The 19,733-nt window shown below is 45.8% G+C and overlaps 1 protein-coding gene across 4 annotated transcripts in view; it reads right to left on the bottom strand.

Moving 5' to 3' along the window:
• WDR25 (WD repeat domain 25) overlaps nt 1-19,733 on the bottom strand; it is a 72,566-nt gene that overhangs the window by 49,160 nt on the left and 3,673 nt on the right. The window contains exon 2 of one of the 4 annotated variants that reach the window (XM_069950208.1): nt 9,957-10,050. The exons of 2 other annotated variants lie outside the window; for them this stretch is intronic. In XM_069950208.1, the coding sequence (XP_069806309.1) occupies nt 9,957-10,050 (94 nt within the window). Of the gene's footprint in view, nt 1-701; nt 887-9,956; nt 10,051-19,733 lie in introns of those variants that run through there. One more of the 4 variants, XM_069950209.1, reaches the window with a different exon arrangement.

Raw genomic sequence — 19,733 nt, 5'->3', positions numbered from 1 at the left:
TGGGGTGCTCCTTATAAAATACAAAAAACGTTCATTAAAGTGACTGTACCACCAGGCCCAGGCTGAAGCACTGGAAGCGGGCCGACCCACCCTAAGTGGGAGGAAACCCCAGACCCTCTATGATAGGTTTCCATTGATTCTAATGGAATCACGTCATGGAGGGGCTGGGGTTTCTTCCCACTAAGGGTGGGTCGGCCCGTCTCCAGTGCTTCAGCCTGGGCCTGAAGAAGAAAAAAGTAAGAGGGCACTCACCTTACTGATGTGTAAACTTTATACCATATAAACTTTAAATTCCAGCAGGTTCATCTGTAGCGGGCTCGGACGCCAACCACTAATAAGCACAAGCACAGTATATATATATATATATATATATATATATATATATATATATATACACACACTGAGGGACAGACACTGCCTTGCTGGTCATTAATCACCACCGTAGTATAGTCATCTGCAGTATACAGCAATGGAGCCTCCAGTATACATAGTATACAGCATTAAGAGCCTCATGTATACACAGTATACATCTGATAACACAGTATACAGGGGAATAATTTATGTTTTATACAATATATAAGATACTACCTTATAGTTACACAGGAAATCTCTCTCACCAGTTCTATAACACCTTGTCTGGTGCTGTTTTCCCAGGATATTAGAGAAAACCTGACAGGAAACATACATTCCCTCTTACTAACCATGTGTGGTGACTGGGGAAGGATTTGGTGAAATTCTGAGGTAAAAACCCACAGACTTGGCTGCTGTACCTGGGAGCACATCTGTAGTGGCAGCTGCCTGAGGAAAAGTCCTGACTGGGCGGAGCTTCACCTGAGGGGGAGGCCACGCCCTCAGTGAGGACCTTGCCCCTCCCCAGCCAGCACCTCAGCTGAAGGAAGCCAGATCCTCAGACAGCAACAGCTCAGCTGAGAGGAAGCCCCACCCCAATTCAGGACCCCAGCTGAGAGGAAGCCCCACCCTTATCCAGGACCCCAGCTGAGAGGAAGGCCACCCCCATCCAGGACCCCAGCTGAGAGGAAGCCCCACCCCTATTCAGGACCCCAGCTGAGAGAAAGCCCCACCCCTATTCAGGACCCCAGCTGAGAGAAAGCCCCACCCCCATCCAGGACCCCAGCTGAGAGGAAGCCCCACCCCCATTCAGGACCCCAGCTGAGAGGAAGCCCCACCCCCATCCAGGACCCCAGCTGAGAGGAAGCCCCACCCCTATTCAGGACCCCGGCTGAGAGGAAGCCCCACTCCTGCTCAGCAACCCCGCCCATTTCTTCTCCAATTGCAGCACAATGTTCCCAGCATGCTCTGACAACTACAGGGCATACTGCACTATAGGGAACAATACATTATACCGCACTAAGGGAACAATACATTATACTGCACTATAGGAAACAATACATTATACTGCACTGTAGGGAATAATACATTATACTGCACTATAGGGAACAATACATTATACCGCACTAAGGGAACAATACATTATACTGCACTATAGGGAACAATACATTAAACTGCACTATAGGGAACAATACATTACAGTGCACTATAGGGAATAATACATTATACTGCACTATAGGGAGCAATACATTATACTGCACTATAGGGAACAATACATTACACTGCACTATAGGGAAAAGTACATTATACTGCACTATAGGACACAATACATTATACTGCACTATAGGGAACAATACATTACACTGCACTATAGAGAACAATACATTATACTGCACTATAGGGAACAATACATTACACTGCACTATAGGGAGCAATGCATTACACTGCACTATAGGGAGCAATACATTACACTGCACTATAGGGAGCAATACATTACACTGCACTATAGGGAGCAATACATTACACTGCACTATAGGGAACAATACATTATACTGCACTATAGAGAACAATACATTATACTGCACTGTAGGGAATAATACATTATACTGCACTATAGGGAGCAATACATTACACTGCACTATAGGGAGCAATACATTACACTGCACTATAGGTAACATTAATAGAGAATGCAATTCCTAAATACAATGCTGGTTGTGGCTCCTGGTACCACAGAAGGGAGTGCTCTGGACTATTAGCGGTCCCTGCCCCCCATGCTGAGCTTCTATAGCAGAATCATATCCCAGATGGGCCGTGTACAAGTTTCCCCTATAATCCACCTCTATAAATACCGCTACACTGTAATGGTGTTGACAATACGACAGGGGAGTTACGGGCACAGCATGGCGGCTATTATAAACTTGTTGCTAAGTTTCCCATGGACTCTGTGCCAGTGTGCACTATGTAAACCTCGATTATAGCCTCGCTTTATTTTAGAGCTGACAAAACATTCGAGGTCAACTAATAAAAACCCGCAGAGAGCAGAGGAGGTATCCATAAGGCATAATAATGGATAACCACCGCCTGGTCCTGAGCACGAGGCTAATGAAAGGCGCCAGTAAAGCCCTTCCCGCCTTGTCCTTTGATGGTAGGTCCAGATTACCGCCCGTGACCCTCCTACACATGCACCTGACCGCTTCTTCCATTGTTTCCGCTCTATTTCCCAATCTCTTCTTCGCTTGTTAGGCCGGTAGATTTGCTGATCATCAGTCCGGAGATCATTTTTGTGCAGTTCCTGTGGAGGACGCCGTATCCATTATTCATCGTCTTCATAGCTATTAATCACCAGACAACCCACCCCACCCCCTCTTTTTGAGACATTGTCTGGTAGTAATCCCTCACATGCACAGAATGGGGAAAAAAATGGCCGCTTTTCGTCAGAGATCCTATTCAGAGACCCTTAATTTGGGTCTGGTATTGCAGTGAATGGGGCCAGGGTGTAATGCTAAACAAAATCCATGCACAAGGTGGCGCTGTTTTGGCAAGAAAGTAGTCATTTATTCCTAATCTTGGCTAAGGGGAAAAAATGGCTGCTTTCTTTCAGAAACAGCATGACTCATGTCTCCAGTTTGGGTGGGGTTTTAAAATTCAGTTCCATTGAGATTGTAGGCCTGAGAATTAATCTTTAAAGGGATTTTCCACTTAAAACTTACTTGTCCCCTATCCTGTGCATAGAGGACAAGTAAGAGATTGCAGGGGTTCGACCTCAGTACCCCCCAGCAATCTCCATAATGGCCCTCGACTCCTTAGTTTTGAATTCTCTATGGAACCAGCAGCTCCATAGAGAATGTACAGAGCTGCAGGTCACGTGCCGTACCTGTGGCTCGATTCAAAACAAAGGAGCCGGGGGCCGATCTGGGGATCATTGGTGGGGTACGCAGATCAGACCCCCACAATCTCTTACTTATCTCCTATCCTGAATATAGGGGACAAGTTACTTTTAAGTGGAAAACCCCTTTAAAGCTTGGATAATCCCCTTAAGACAATAGGAATAGGACCCTAAGAGTTGGGTTTTGATGACACCACGCCATAGCTATAGGTTGGAGGTATACATCTGATGGTGGTGAGATTCCAGATGGCAGCTCTCAGACGAAAAAGGTTCCAGTAAAAGGGAAGATCGACGATGATAAGTCACACACACATGGTTAAATAGTGGAGAGGACTGGGCCACAGCAGCACAAAGTATTTCAGAAAAGGGGTATGCTGATTTTCTAAGATTGGAGTCAACTTTACAATTTGAGAAGATGAAGAAAGAGGTGGAGATGAGTGGGAGATTACAGACCAAAAAGAAGAGGGTCATCCAGCAGCACAGTGTATTTAAGGAGAGGAGTGTACTGCCCTAGGGAGTCCTGGAAAACATGGATACCGCCTTTGGCAGTATCCATGTTCTCCAGGACTTTCCAGGGCTGCATCCAACTTCTTTAGCCACCGGTATTCAAATGCCCACCAATCAGACTGGAACATGCTTGAGTTGCGCTCATCTCTACTATTAAGTGATGATATTGTCCTAGTAGCCCACAGGAAGTCAGCTGAGCCAGGACAGACCACTTCCTGAGACACATAAAGCCATGTAATGTTCTGGTTGGTTTAAGAACTAGTCATGTGACCCGGCTACAATACTGAAATGTATGGATGCAACAGAGCTGGAATGAAACAGATGGCACCGTAAGAAGGGTAATGGTGAGTGCTTTAAATACAATACTGAAATGTATGGATGCAAAAGAGCTGGAATGAAACAGATGACACAGTGTGAAGGGTAATGGTGAGTGCTTTATACACAATACTGAAATGTATGGATGCAACAGAGCTGGAATGAAACAGGTGACACCGTGAGAAGGGTAATGGTGAGTGCTTTATATACAATACTGAAATGAATGGATGCAACATAGCTGGAATGAAACAGATGACACTGTGAGAAGGGTAATGGTAAGTGCTTTAAAAAAAAACCTGGAACAGAGCTGTTTAAGGCTACAGATGTGCAGCACAGAGTATTTTAGTAGCGTAGGATACTGATCTAGTATAGGTGGGAGGCAGCGACACATACACCGATATATTTATAGCAACATGGCACAGGTGGAAGAAATATGAAATACTCAAGATGAATGAGATCTTCTGCCGCTATGGAAAATCCTATTGTAATGCATGCATGGCATTACTATGTAGAGCGGAGGGCAGCCTGCTCCGGCCCCCGGGGACCTCAGCTCTGCTAACAAGCCAGGTTATCATTAACTGGAGAGAGAAAAAAAGAGGATCTGACAGACAGCGAAGGTATAAAACTATGGCAGAGCAGGAACCTGCACACTAACCTGTAAATACTATACTGATGAGTGTTATACAGAACACAATATACAATGACCCTCACATCAATACAAGATGCTGGGGAGATGTGTGACTATATATAAGGTTTTCATAGTATCCACAGTCACTAAGAAGCCAGATTCTCCCCCACCACCGCCCACAGGTCTGCTAATATAACATACATCCACTCTGTGAATGGAGACATAATACCGCAGACACCACTTTCCTCTGGCCAGTACATAAAAAGCCTACCGAGGATCAGAGCGCTGGATACTGTCATAGAAACCTGCAACTATTTATAGATTTAATGATGGACGGACACCGCCGCAGAGACACAACCATACAATTATTATATCTTACAGGAAACAAGGGTGCCGAGGAAATCAATGAGAGGTTCATTCAGATAAAGAACACATTCCCAGCATCCACATAAAGCAGCAATCCTGAGTTACTCCAGAGCTGCACTCACTATTCTACTGGTGCGGGAGGGGGGGGGGTGTCACTGTGTACTTACACTACATTACCTATTTTGTACTGATCCTGAGTTACATCCTGTGTTATACTCCAGAGCTGCACTCACTACTCTACTAGTGAGGTCACTGTGTACAAACATGAATAAATGGGGACTGGGGGGGCCGATACTAAATGGTGGCTGTGTTGGGGGACTGATTAAATAGGGACTGCTGGAGGGGGGCTGCAGGAGGGGACTGATATTAAATGGTGACTGCAGGGGGGAAATAGATACTATATGCTGGCAGCAGGAGGGGAATAGGGGAACTGATACTATATGGGGACTGCAGAAGGGGGTAAAAGAAGTGATACTATTTAGGGGCTGCAGGAGGGGAATAGGGAGACTGATATAGGGGCTTCAGGGGGGAATGGTTTGATATTGTGGCTGCAGAGGAGGGGGCTGATTTTATATGGGGGCTGAAAGGAAGGGACTGTTACTATATGTGGCCTGCAGAGAAGGCTGTTTCCAAACCCAGTATTACATGGAGCTGCGGTGTATAAATCAGGATCAGTGCTAGATACAGGTCAATCCTATATAGACAAACCTTGCAAACAACTGTACAATGAAAGCTTCTGCACCTCTCTTACATATTTTGCATTTATAAGCTCTGTGCTTGCTGACAGTGAATGGGAACCTTCCTGCTGCCTTCACTGGCGGCCCCTCGCGCCTTGCACTGTATTTCTGCTCCCCTCCAGATAACAGACTTGTATAATTATAACCTGGGTGGAATCGCTGCAGAATTTCACATCTCCCTTGACATGTCAATGACTGTGACTATAAACTAATCAGACATCACCATGATTGCCCCCGAGCCGGAAAATTAGAATCCCGCGCATCCTAATGAAATGACTGCCTGTCAGCAGAGACGGGCGGCTCACCGCACAACTGACAGCTCTGCCTTCCTAAGCTGCACGCTTACTGCTCACATAGAGGTTTCCATTTTTGGTCAACCATGTCTTGAGCGGCTCCACATGTTATGTTAGGGAATTGCATTGTAAGCGATTCTTTATGGGGAGGGGGTAGTAAAATTCATTGATCATATGCATTGTATGTGCGTTTATCTCATGGTCCAAGGCGGTGGTATATAAAAATACGCCCTCAAACTTGCAAATGGCGACAAGATCTTATAGTGTTTTTGCCAATTGCATCTAGCCCACTATTGCTTTTCTGCTGTACCTTTAAGCCCCCCACTATTGCGCTCCCTCTCCCGGGGATCTCCCACTATTGTGCCTCCTCTCCCAGAGACCCCCCACTATTGCGCACCCTCTCCTGGGGACCTCCCACTATTGCGCACCCTCTCCTGGGGACCTCCCACTATTGTGCTCTCTCTTCTGGGGACCTCCCACTATTGTGCTCTCTCTTCTGGGGACCCCCCACTATTGTGCTCCTTCTCCAAGGACGCCCCCCCCCCCACTATTGTGCTCCCTCTCCCAGGGACCCCCAATATTGTCCTCCCTCTCCTGGGGACCCCCCACTATTGTGCTCCCTCTCCGGGGGACCCCCCCACTATTGTGCTCCCTCTCCGGGGGACCCCCCCACTATTGTGCTCCCTCTCCGGGGGACCCCCCCACTATTGTGCTCCCTCTCCAGGGGACCCCCCCACTATTGTGCTCCCTCTCCGGGGGACCCCCCCACTATTGTGCTCCCTCTACCGAGAAACCCCCACTACTGTGGTCCCTCTCCCGGGGACCCTCCACTATTGTACTCTCGCTCCTGGGGACCCCCCACTATTGTGCTCCCTCTCCTGGGGACCCCCACTATTGTGCTCCCACTCCTGGGGACCCCGCATTATTGAGCTTCCTCCCTTAGTAACCCCCCACCGCGACCACCACTATTGTGCTCCCTCTCCTTGGCACCTCCCTACTATTGTGCTCCCTCACTATTGTGCTCCCTTCCCCAGGACCCCCCATTAATGTGTTCCCTCTCCTGGGGACCCCCCATTATTGTGTTCCCTCTCCTGGGGACCACCCACTATTGTGCTCCCTCTCCTTCAGGACCTCCAACTATTGTGCCCCCTATTTTGGGGACCACCCACTATTGTGTTCTTTTGGGGACTCCCCCCCCATTATTGTTGTGCTCCCTCTCCCGGGGACCCCCCCCGCTATTGTGCTCCCTCTCCCGGGGACCCCCCGCTATTGTGCTCCCTCTTTCTGGAGACCCCCACTATTGTGCTCCCTTCCCCCGGGACCCCCATTATTGTGTTCCCTCTTAAAGGGATCCCCCACTATCCAGCTCCCAGGACCCCACCACCACCACTTTTGTGGTCCCTCCCCCAGTAACCCACGCACGCACACTATTGATCCCTATGGGAGATGTGAAGTATCTGTGCAGCAGAAAGCGATGGAGCGGATCCAACAGCCGGGGGGGATCCACAGACGCAGGAAGGGCCCCGGGCTGTATGCACAGTGTGGCCCCCTTCAGCCTAGATTTCACATAGTTTTAACTCCTTGCCAACCTGCATTGCATATATTATCCAGAGAGCTGATCAGATGGACCCACGGACGCCCATTACCCCGGCAAGAACAGCTGATCGTCGCCGCGGCCGCTTCCTTATAAGGAGAAACCGCCTTTATAGATAAAGACGCAACAGATACTTTCGGATCAACATGTAAAATCTTCAGACAAATTGCACAACAATCCCCGTAACCATGGCAACCGCATCGCCGCCGAGGGACCAGGAACACTACAAAGATATTGTTCCTCCGCGGCAGCGATGTGTGACATATGGCGGCATCGGAGGCATGTTCTAGCATATTCATTATGCATTTCCACTCCGCTTCAGGCCGACAGAACACAAATTTTAACCCCTGAAGATCCAAAGGCAATGATCATGTCACTGAAATACGTGAACGTACCCTAGCAATACCTCATGGTGAGATGGAGCGAGCCCTTTGAATACTAGAACAGGAAATTTAAAGGAACTGTCCACTTTTCTTCTTAGCCTCTTTCTGGGGGCGGTGCTTCTTAATGTCTACAGCTGATATAAAAGTACGACTCCCATCATGCCTTGACAGCCGTCACTTATTACATGGGGATAATGGTGTCTTCCAGTTAATAGCAGAAAAAGTGTAAGGGCCCTATTACACCGGAAGATTATTGTGCGAAAAATTGTTATATCGTTCGAATTTAAACGATAATTGTTCTGTGTAATTGCAGGCAACTAACGAAAAATCGTTCGTGTGTCGTTGATCGTTGATTTAGGGCCTTATAACATGGAACGATTATAGTTATATCGTTCGGATTTGAACGATAATCGTTTAGTGTAATAGCAGACAACGATTAAACGACCAATGAGAAATCGTTAGTCGTTTTATAGAGTTTGGACCTATTTTTATCGTTGATCATTCGCAAATCGTTCACATGGAATAAGACGCTGTTTGGTCCTTCGGAGTAGCGGCGAACGCAATAGCGACGACAAGACGACCGCAAGAACGATCATAAGTAACGATCATCGTTCTGTGTAATTGGGTGTATGATTTCAGGTCGTTTGCAATAGCGGTCATTTGATATCGTTTATCGTTGAAAAATTGCTTTGTATTAAAGTACCCTTAGATCAGAACCTGAAATTATCGTTTCCACATTCGTTCACTCAAGTTCCGCATTCGTTCACTAATCGTTGTTCATTGTTTTGCTGGGACCAGAAGGAATAAACGGTCAAAGTAACGATCGCAATAACGATCATAGTAACGATCATCGTTAACCTGAAATATGGTGAACAATTTCAGGTTAATGATTAACAATCTCGTTAGCGATCGTTTATCGTTAGTCGTTAATCATTGGAATCTAGGGTCAGGGCAGTTGGTCTCGTGGAAAACCCGGTATAGTGGTCAGTACCAAATGTGTTCAAGGAAGGACAAGCAGGGACCAGGGGCAGAGGAACCCAAGGCTCATTGATGTGTGTGGGGGGGGGGGGGGGAGTTAGTCTGTCTGGTCCGATCGACAGGAGGGCTGCTGTAGAGCAAACTGCTGAAAAATGTGATAGAAAGGGGTCAGATCCTGCAGACCGGTCATGGGGCCCATGTAACCCAGTCCACCATCAAAAGTGTCTATAACAGAGAACTGGGGCATGAAGCAATGGAAGACAACACCTGGTCTGATGGGTCAAGTAACGTCATGTGGACAGCCGGGCGACTGTGTGTGTCACTCACCTGTGGAAGAGATGGCACCAGGATGCACTATGGAAAGAAGACAAAATGGCGGGGACAGTGTAATGGGCAATGTTCTGCTGGAGACCTTGTGTCCTGGCATCATGTGGAAGTTACTGTGACACCAACCACCTATCTAACTATTGTACACATCAAGCCCCCCCCCCCTTCAAGGCTGCGGGTCCCCCTAATGGCAGGGGCCTCTATCAGAAGGATAATGCTCCAGGGGCCACACAGACACTGTACATGGCAAAGAGAACAAGGTGGTCACTTAGCCTCCAGATTCCCCAGATCTTAACCCGATCGATCATCTTTGGGACGTGCTCCACCCATGGAGGCCGCACCTGACCCCTCACAGGATCTAATACTGATATCAAACCAGGAAGCCCAGGATGAACACCTGGAATTGTGGATAAGATTAATATGAACGCAGTGATCAGTACTCTGTCTGCAATCTATGGCACCTTGTGGAGCCGCCCTTTAAGAATACTAGAGATGACCTCATCAAGTTTCTTATACATCCGTCACATGAAGGGTTAACTATTTAACATTGGATTTTACTACCCGCTATAAATCTCTTTACAACTCTTCCTTACTCCGATTATGTCAGGAACGCTGCTGTGTAGCAACATATGTTTCCACCCCACCGTAGCTGTGTACTCCTCCACCTGGTTACTGCTCGGTCGCTCTCTGTAGATAGGAAACATTTGTATTACTTGGATGGCCATATGGCTCCGACAAAAGGCGTTGACAAACTGCTTAAAACTAGCGGCACAAATAGTTGACAGGAAGGAAATGTGATTATTAACCTATTGCGTTCCCTCCTCTCTTTCATTGGATAAGTAATAAGCATGGTAGCTTAATGGTTAGAACTGTAGCCTTGCAGCACTGGGAACCTGGGTTCAAATCCCACTAAGGGCAACATCTGCAAAGAGTTTGTAGGTTCTCTTCGTGTTTGTGTAGGTTTCCACCCACACCCAAAAAAATAAAAAATAAAAATATTTTTTATTATTATTATTATAAAGTAATGACACTGTACTGAGGTTCTATGGAAAGCACTATGACCTCCATTTTCTGTGAATCTGCAATGGCCACTATCTCCAAATCAATGTATTTCAGCCATCTTGCAAAAACTACAGGTGGTACTCCCCTTTAAGGCCTGAATGAACAGAGCCACCAAACACATGCTGGTAGACAACATCAAAATTTAAAGGGAAACTATCAGGAAAACACATTGAAATATGTCAGTGGAAATGGTAAATGCCTAAACAACGCAACAATTATGAGGGAGATCAACTGGCATTGAAAAGCTGTAGGAACACATCATATTCCACTGAATACTAGGGAACACCAGGAGCAACAATTCCCATCTTAGTAGAGCATGTTACAGCAACTTCAAATAAGAAACCAAAAAGAGAAGAAAGTGGAGAAGAATAAACAAGGAGATAGAGAGACACAAACAGAGAGAGGAGAAAAGCCAATACCAGTGCATACAGACCCACTACAGGTTACCATTTGCAAACAGTGTAAACCACCCCACCACAAAAAGGTAGCCTCATATCGGGGCGGACCCTACACTGTACTCTGGCCTCTCCATGGCGTATAATACGCCTATGTTCTGGGCATGCAAGATCCGTCTTAATACCGGCAAAAGTAATTACACCACCTGGGTGGGATGGGTGGAGTGCAAAACCAAGTAGAAGCTCTCCTAGAACACCATTCACACTAGGCAGGAGCACGTTACTATGGCTGAAATTGCAAACACAAAAACACAGAAAAGTGCAACAGCTCACCGCAATGGCAAGATACAGACCTACCATAGACATGAAAATAGTTCTGTGTTCCAGATGGGGGAGTGGCTGCCTCTACTTGGTCGTGCACTCCACCCAACCCACCCAGGTGGTGCAATTATTTTTGCAGGTATAAGACGGATCTTGCATGCCCAGAGCATAGGCGTATTATACGCCATGGAGAGGCCATAGTACAGTGTACGACTGCCCCGATATGAGGCTACCTTATTGTGGTGGGGTGGTTTACACTGTTTGCAAATGGTAACCAAGAGCCTCATTATTTTTTTTGCAGTTGGGGGGGGGCTGCTTTTAACTATTTTCATGTCTGTAGTGGGTCTGTATCTTGCCATTGCGGTGAGCTGTTGCATTTTCTGTGCTTTTGTGTCTAAAAACTGGTCTGCCTGAGGTATAGAGATATATATATATATATATATAATATATATATATATATATATATATATATATATATATATGTATATACACACACACATCTACATTATACATGTATATATATATATATATATATATATATATATATATATATATATATATATATATATATATATATATATATACACACACACACACACACCAGCCAGGTCCGAAATAAATAGCGCTAGATATAGGATCTCAGGGACTGTGCACACACTGCCACCTAGAGGTCAAACGCCCCATCACCACCGCTGCAGCACAGAACAAGAGCTGTGGAAGCGTGTGTCACCATGGCAACAAGGACCCAACATCAAGACTAAAGAAATTAAAGGGATTTCTTTTCTCATGATTCCCACATAATGGCGAAATAAACCCTATGGACAGGATGGGCACCCGCCATCCGGATCGCCTCAAGCTGTTTAAACATCAAGGACATAGAGACAGAAAGAAAAAGTTCAAAAGAAAAGGTCAGGGGTCTCTGAGTAACTTTAGTAATTAAATAAACTCAATGGAATGATACGGTATAGCTAATAAATAAATAAAAAAAAAACGTCTGTGCGAGTAACGCCAATGGTGCATATATAGATGATTGGAAATATCTAGTATCCCAATATCAATAGCCACTTAGAAGCCCCCTTTATAAGTCAGAGCATGTAATACCACATCTCTCCTGTAGTGGCCGCTGGAGGAGGGAAAATTAACAGCCAAATGAATCCACGATCATCTGATCACTTGTTCTCTTATCTTTATTATCGCTGAATAAAAGTTGTGGAGCTTTAAATGTCTTACTTTCTTAGTGTCCTTATTATCCTGCAGGAGGTGGTGTATTCTTTCCAGTCTGACACAGCGCTCTCTGCTGCCACCTCTGTCCATGTCAGGAACTGTCCAGAGCAGCAGACATCCCCATAGAAAACCTGTCCTGCTCTGGACAGTTCCTGACATGGACAGAGGTGGCGGCAGAGAGGACTATATCAGACTGGAAAGGATACACTACTTCCTTCAGGACATCCAGCAGCTGATAAGTACTGGAAGACTTGGGATTTTTACATGGAAGTAATTTACAAATCTGTATAACTTTCTGACACCAGTTGATTTGAAAACTTTTTTTCCCTGGAGTACTCCTTTAAGACCTATGCTTGCTGTCAGTGAATAAGAACACAGGGATAAAAATATAGAATACGTCTGATTGGCTGATAATCTGCTACAAGAGCATCCTGTCTTCTGTAAGCCGCACACACCAGAAGCACAGCCACAGGGGTTTGCTACAATGTATCAGTCTAATGCTGCATTAACACGGAACGATTATCGTTCAAATTTGCACGATAACGATCGAATTCGAACGATAATCGTATGTGTAAACGCAGCGAACGAGCGAGAAATCGTTGTTCGCAAAAAATTCGCAGATCGTTCCGTGTAAACAGTCGTTCACCGATTTAACTTATGTGCGAGATAGGCTTAAGCGATCGCAAAACGATTTTTCCGTACGATATATCGTTCCGTCTAAATGCTGATAATTATAAAAAAAATCGTTACTTCGAAATTGTTAATCGTACGATCGGGCGAATTATGTCAAGACTGGATACAACTTTAACCAATACTGGATTCAACTGTAACAAACCCTCAGCTGTAAAGTAAAGTATGTGCAAAGTATTAGTATCAGAGAGAGGGCTTTATTCATTGCTCTTCCATCTATATTCTGGGATATTTATTATGCTTTTATTACTGCGCTATGTTTGCGCCTTCAGTTTCTTCAGTTCCGCTTTCTGGCAGATGTGTATTAGAAAGTTATAGCGCCCCCTGGCTGCTGTAGTAAAATACAGGTTTGTAGATGCGATTCCTAAAGCTAAGGGCTGCTGCCATGTGGCGACATGTAGCGCTGGGTGGTCTCGTACCTTTCCTGGATTTCTCCGGCTAATTAACGAGTGGCATCTATTTGCTAATTGTGGGAAATTATCGCTTCATTGTCGTTTCATAAGCGAGCTGGAGATTTGCAGACGTCTGTGAACAAAGCGTTGGAATGTGGCACGCTGACTGGCGGGCGCGGATCCTCCCTGGCACGATAGAAGGGCATAATTGAGCCTCTGCTGAGAGCTATAATAATGCTCGGGCTTAATTACGCTTGGAAATCCTCCGTTATCACAACGCGCTGAATTAACCCAATCTGCCCTTGTCTGCTAAACAGGTGAGGAAGCTGGGGCACCAAGGATGGACTGCAGACCCCTCCACCAAGCCAATATACACAAAAGAACGTCCACACAGTGCCCAGCCAGTACTGATATCACAGCAGCCGTAAAGCGTGCCTGTCCTATATAAAACATGTTACATTAACCCTTCAGAGTGGTGACAAAGTGAAGTTAGTGATGTCACTGCTGTATGGTGCACAGTTATTCCTTATTCTCTCTATTTCAAGGGGCAAAGCTGGGCTGTTTATCAGTAGTACACACATAGGGACTTCCTTTCTCTTACCTCTCTGGCCAATCATAGCATAGCACATACTCCTCTCTGCTATGCTGGTGAAAGTGAACTGCACTCAATAGGCTGGCACAGTGCTGGGTATGATTTACATTGCACGGTACTAAACGGCATAGTGGAGGGAGACGGGGATGCTGATACACTGGGTTTGCAAAGTAAAAAACATCAATGAAGGGGTTACACTAAGCACTGATCCACTGTAAAAAGGAGATTACACTGCAGCACTGTGGACATACAGCACTTGTATTTTCATGACATATTCCCAGAGCTTTATAGGTGGTAGAGATGAGAGGGAAGCCTTGATGTAAATTTCAGGGACAAGCTAAATCCTTTGATGGTTCAACTGAGGGTAATAAACTTAGGCTAATTATATTATTAATTTTGATAATACTAATATCAGTTCTTCAGCTTACCAGGAGACAATGCTCTTTGTTATGCAATAATTCAGTCAGTACAATGTCATTGTGCGGTTACAGAGGTTTTAGTGCTATGTGACAGGAGAGCTGACCATACAATGCAAGCAGCCTAAGGATTGTCTGCTACTGAATGTGGATGTGTAGCAGTGCAGACTTGTTCATGGACCGGACCAGGACTTTCTGAGTTCGGTCTCTTATTTTGAACAGAGAAAAGACCAAATATGAGCACAGAAGGAGCATATACTGTGGTGTTACAGGAAGGGAGACACCTAGTGGCTACATGTATAATGTTGATTTAAACAAAGGAAACCTAAAAAAAATAAAAGTATATTGCAAAACCGCTTGAGATCATGACCCCCTTTAAAACCTTTTGGCACAGTGCCTCTTAAAGTGTTTTCCATGAGCACCCACCCAAAATGGAGCCGGAAGCAATAACCCAAAAACCCAGCGACTTTGTATTATGGCGATCGTTGTGTGCAGCAACATAACCACACCGACCATCAGAGCAACCTTCATGTCGCCTCACACAGCCCCCCCCTGACCCCCCCCCCCCCCCCCCCGCCTGTGGACGCATAACACATAGCAGATTTACTGTTCACTATAGAAGAGAACAACTCGAGGATTTACACTTCCTGGAGAAGTTTCAGTCATTTATGTCCGCGACTGAAATTACGCTGCAAAACACGATTTCCACATTTGTATCAAGCAAACACTTCAGCACAAAAGTAATGATTATTCTACTGCGAATATAAATAGCCGGCAATTCGGCGATCATTAAGACTAAGTGTCCTGCGAGCGCCAAATAAACAGCAAATAAATTACTCTGATGGCTCAATTTACATCTGCGGCTGCCATCAGGGAAGACGGGCGGACCTCAAAGTTCACACCTTAAAGGGAATGTCCGTCTACCATAAACTTCTTTCCAGCGGCAGTTTCCCTAATTGGGGGAAGTGCGCCTGTTGGAATCTCTATGGAAAACATTGTAAAGTGAAACTGGCTCAGTCGCCCTTAGCAACCAATCAGATTCCATTTTTCAGAAAATTTTTAGAAAATGAAAGGTGGAATCTGATTGGTTGCTAGGGGCAACTGAGCCAGTTTCACTTTACACCTTGTTTGATAAATCTCCCCCACAATGTATACACAGGGCCTCATGTAGACTGAAGACATGGCCTTTGAAACTCATGGCAACCAATCAGAAGGCACGTTTCATTTCCCCTTTGTAGTTTTTAATTTTCTAAGCCTCAGTCTGGTTGCCATTGACAACAAGGGCCCAGCTTCTCCGAGGAAGTTTGGAGACACATGAGGCCTAGTGAGGAAAATTTATGAAAACGTCCAGTCGCCCATAGCAACCAATCACAGCTCAACTTCTCTTTCTTAAACTACTCTTGTAAAATGAAAGCCAAGCTCTGATTGGTTGCGGTGGGTGACAAGTATTGTCTGCCCCAGTACTGGGCTCAGCGTGCTGCCATTTTTTAGGTGGCACTTAATTTCACCACAATATACAATATGGAACCACAATATATAAATTGAGCCATTACCACGGTAAAGAGTTAGATGCCTGGTCTCATCTTTATAACATACTTGCAAAGTGAAAGCCGTGACCTCTTTGGTTGTTATGGGAAACACTTAAAGGGCTATTCCAATACAATGAACTCTCAACAATTAGGAGAGACTTTGGGGGAGATTTATTATCAATGCGCCCCAGGCATACGCCGCAGAGAAATTGCAGATTGTGGCCTTCACCCTGGCATATAATACCCACTCGCCTGATGGGCAGGCAGGACCAGTGCAGCAAGGCAGTAAGAAGAAAAATCCCTTTACCACCAAACCACGGAGGGAGCCACATTTTAGCTGTCATGATATAGAGCACATACACTCTTTATAGCAATATGGTACATGTATTGATTGTGGGGAGGTCCCTGTGGGAAGACCCGATGTGATCAGACACTTAGTCCCATTCAGTGGATATTATAAGTTGGAATACCCCGTTAGGGTAGCATCACACGTACCGAATCCGTAGCGGATTTTACGCTGCGAGTCTGCAGTGAAATCCACTGCTGATCCATGTAGTGTGAAGGTCTATGGGGTTACACAATTTACATTCCACTGCGGATATGTAAGCCGGCCCCTTTAACCCCACGCCACCCGCAGCCCCTGGCCCGGAGCATACATTACCTGCTTGGCACCGCGGCTGTGTGTGAGGCCGGGAGCTTTACACACTGCCGCGGCGCCAAGCAGGTAATGTATGCTGAGGGCGGTGGGATGCGGGGGGTTAAAGGGGCTAGGTCATATACTGGCAGCGGAATAAAAATTATGCTGCGGGTATGTGCCTCATTCACTTCACACTACCAGGATCCGCAGCGGATTTCGCTGCAAACTCACAGCATGAAATCCGCTGCGGATCCGGTATGTGTAAGGCTACCCTTAAAGATATCAGAAAGCTGCTATAGTAAAGAATCGCTGAGAGTTTCAGAATGGATAAGGGGCAGAGTCTACGCTGCACCAATCTCCCCTATGTGATCATGTCCTTCAGGCTGTGGCAGCGAACCTACGGCACACATGACAGAGGGGGCACTCAGAGCCCCCCAGTTTGTTTTCCAGATACCAGAGGAAGACTGAATTGGATTAAATGGACTACTTTGATGACCAGTGGATTTATTTGTAATAAAATGGTTAATGAGAGGTGTGGGGTGTTCTTATTTTGGCATCCATTGCTAAGCTTGGGGTTAGGGCCCTATTATATGGAGCAATAATCAGGTCAATATCGCTCCAGTTAATAAAGACAACGATCAGCCAAAGAGACGATCATTGGCTGTTCGTTGTCTTTTGGCAAGTTTAAAAAACATTTGCCGCCAACGCGCATCGCTCCATGTAATAGGTAGCGCGGGCAACAGTTGATGATTGTGTGTATGAAATATTAAAACTACTACTTACCTGTCCAGGTTCCCCAGGTATCCTCCAGCCTTGTCTGTGGGATTCCATGAAGCTCTCACTTCTGGTCCTTTCTCTGAAGTGAAAGGCCGCTCAGCCAATTTCTGGCCAAGACGGGACAGCACCGCAGCCAGTGATTGGCTGAGCGGCCTGTCACTTCAGAGACAAGACCAGAAGTGAGAGCTGCAGCCGTGGAGACTGGGGAATCCCACAGACAAGGCCCGAGGACACCAGGGAATGTGATCAGGTAAGTTTATATATCTTAATTATTTTACACCAAAGCAAGGGCTGCATGGACATCACTAACTGTAATATATATATATATACAGCCCTTGCTGCACGAGAAGAGCCATACAATAGGCTCTGTAAGGGTACTATTACATATTTGGCCAATCATCGGCTGATCGTTGATATAGGTTCTGACCTATAATAGTCGGGTGTCGACTTGCATCGCTACGTGTAATAGCGATGCGCGGACGGCGCTGACGATTAGCAAAGAAGAATACATTACCTTTCCAGGCTGAAGGGCTTCTTTTGTTCTGTGCTTCTCCCCGGGTGCGCGTGCTCCAGCTTCAAAGCGGCCTGTCCCAGCGGCCAGTGATTGGCTAAACGGCCTGTCAGCTGAGACAGGCCGCTCTGAAGCTGGAGCGCGTGGACCCAGGGAGAGGCACAGAACAAGAGGAGCCCTGCAGCCTGGACAGGTAATGTGTAAAGTTTAAACAAGGGCTGCAAGGACATCGGTAACGATGTCCGTGCAGCCCTTGTTGAACAATTATAGGGCCCAGTAAACGAGCGCCAATCTAGCAGATCGGAGCTTGTTTACATTTATTATCGGGCCTTCATCGGCCCGTCTAATAGTACCGTAAGTGAGCACCAATCTAGCACGATCGGCACTCACTTATTAGGAATATTGGGCCATGTAACACGGCCTTTAGTGTTAGTCTGTAAAATGGCTATCACTAACCCTCAAATTATTAACCCAGTACCCACCAGCACAAAGGTACCGGAAAGAGCAAGGTACCAGCCGAAGCACAGTGCCAAAAAAAATACAGCAGAAGCCTAGTAGTACCAGGGTGGTAAGGACCATATATTTTCGCCCCTCCCAGCCTGCAAGTGCCTAAAACCCAGAGCACCATTTTTTGACACTCCGAGTCTGCTGGTACCCAGCTTTTCCCAGTACTCTTGTGGCAGAGGGGACTGGGATAAAATTTCTGGGGTTAAAGGTTTTGTGCACTGTGAATGGCTATTTCATAATGCTGCCAAGGCTGCGGGGGACAGAACACATGGCACGTCAGTAGATGTTCTGAAGTAGAGGACAGCGGCAGACAGCGGGGGGGCCCAGAAACCGGCATTTGCAGCAGAGTGGGTCAGGTAAATGTACAGCACTGTTATGTCCCCCGCAGCATCATAAAATAGCCCTAGCTTAGTAATGGATGCTGTCCACCAGAAACAGATCAGTGAATTTTTTTATTGAAGAAAAAACACCCTCATTGACCATTTTATTCAAAAAAATTTAAATAAATGTGTCAGACATCAATGTAGTCCACCAAATCAGACCTAGTCCTCGGAGTTACCGTGTTGGAACTATGTGATAAACTTGTGGGTTTGGGGTTGCAGTATGGGCACTCTGGGGGGGGGGGATTTATAAAAGGGTCTAAAATATACACAGGTGTAAACTGCCCAGTTTACTTTTGCTGCAGGATAGTTGCACATTTCACAAATTAACTCCAAGAGGAAGTAAAAAAAAAATCCACAATGTAGCCGCCCTGTGTATACCACTATGGGGCAAAGGAGGGCACCAGGATGTGGGTTTTTCCTCTAAAAAACATGGCTGGGAGAGGTATGACCATAATGCAATTTTAGATGCTCATTTATTATCCAGAACACCAATAAGCTATCAATTTATTTTATCAAATGGCACCCTCTAGTGGTAGGATATAAACAACACACTCAGCGTCACACACAGATGCAGTATCTCACATGGTGCTAACCACATCCTAGTTTTCAAAAGCGTTTTTGGCCCTGAATAAGCAAGGAATTACTGACATTCTGCCCCTTACTACTGTAAATTTGATATATACACCAAAAAAATCTAAAGTTTGAACTATGGCGTGTATTCCAAGTAAAAGGGAAAAAAATCTTTAAAATCAACTGGAGCCAGAAAGTACCAGAGATTTGTAATATACTTCTATTCAAAAAATCTCTAGTACTTAACAGCTGCTGTATGTCCTGCAGGGAGTGGTGTATTCTTTTCAGTCTGACACAGTGCTCTCTGCTGCCACCTCTGTCCATGTCAGGAACTGTCCAGAACAGCAGCAAACCCCCTTAGAAA

The sequence above is a fragment of the Dendropsophus ebraccatus genome, chromosome 13 (assembly GCF_027789765.1).
Source record: "Dendropsophus ebraccatus isolate aDenEbr1 chromosome 13, aDenEbr1.pat, whole genome shotgun sequence".
Lineage (NCBI taxonomy): Eukaryota > Metazoa > Chordata > Amphibia > Anura > Hylidae > Dendropsophus > Dendropsophus ebraccatus.
This window is presented reverse-complemented; position numbering and strand designations above follow the sequence as displayed.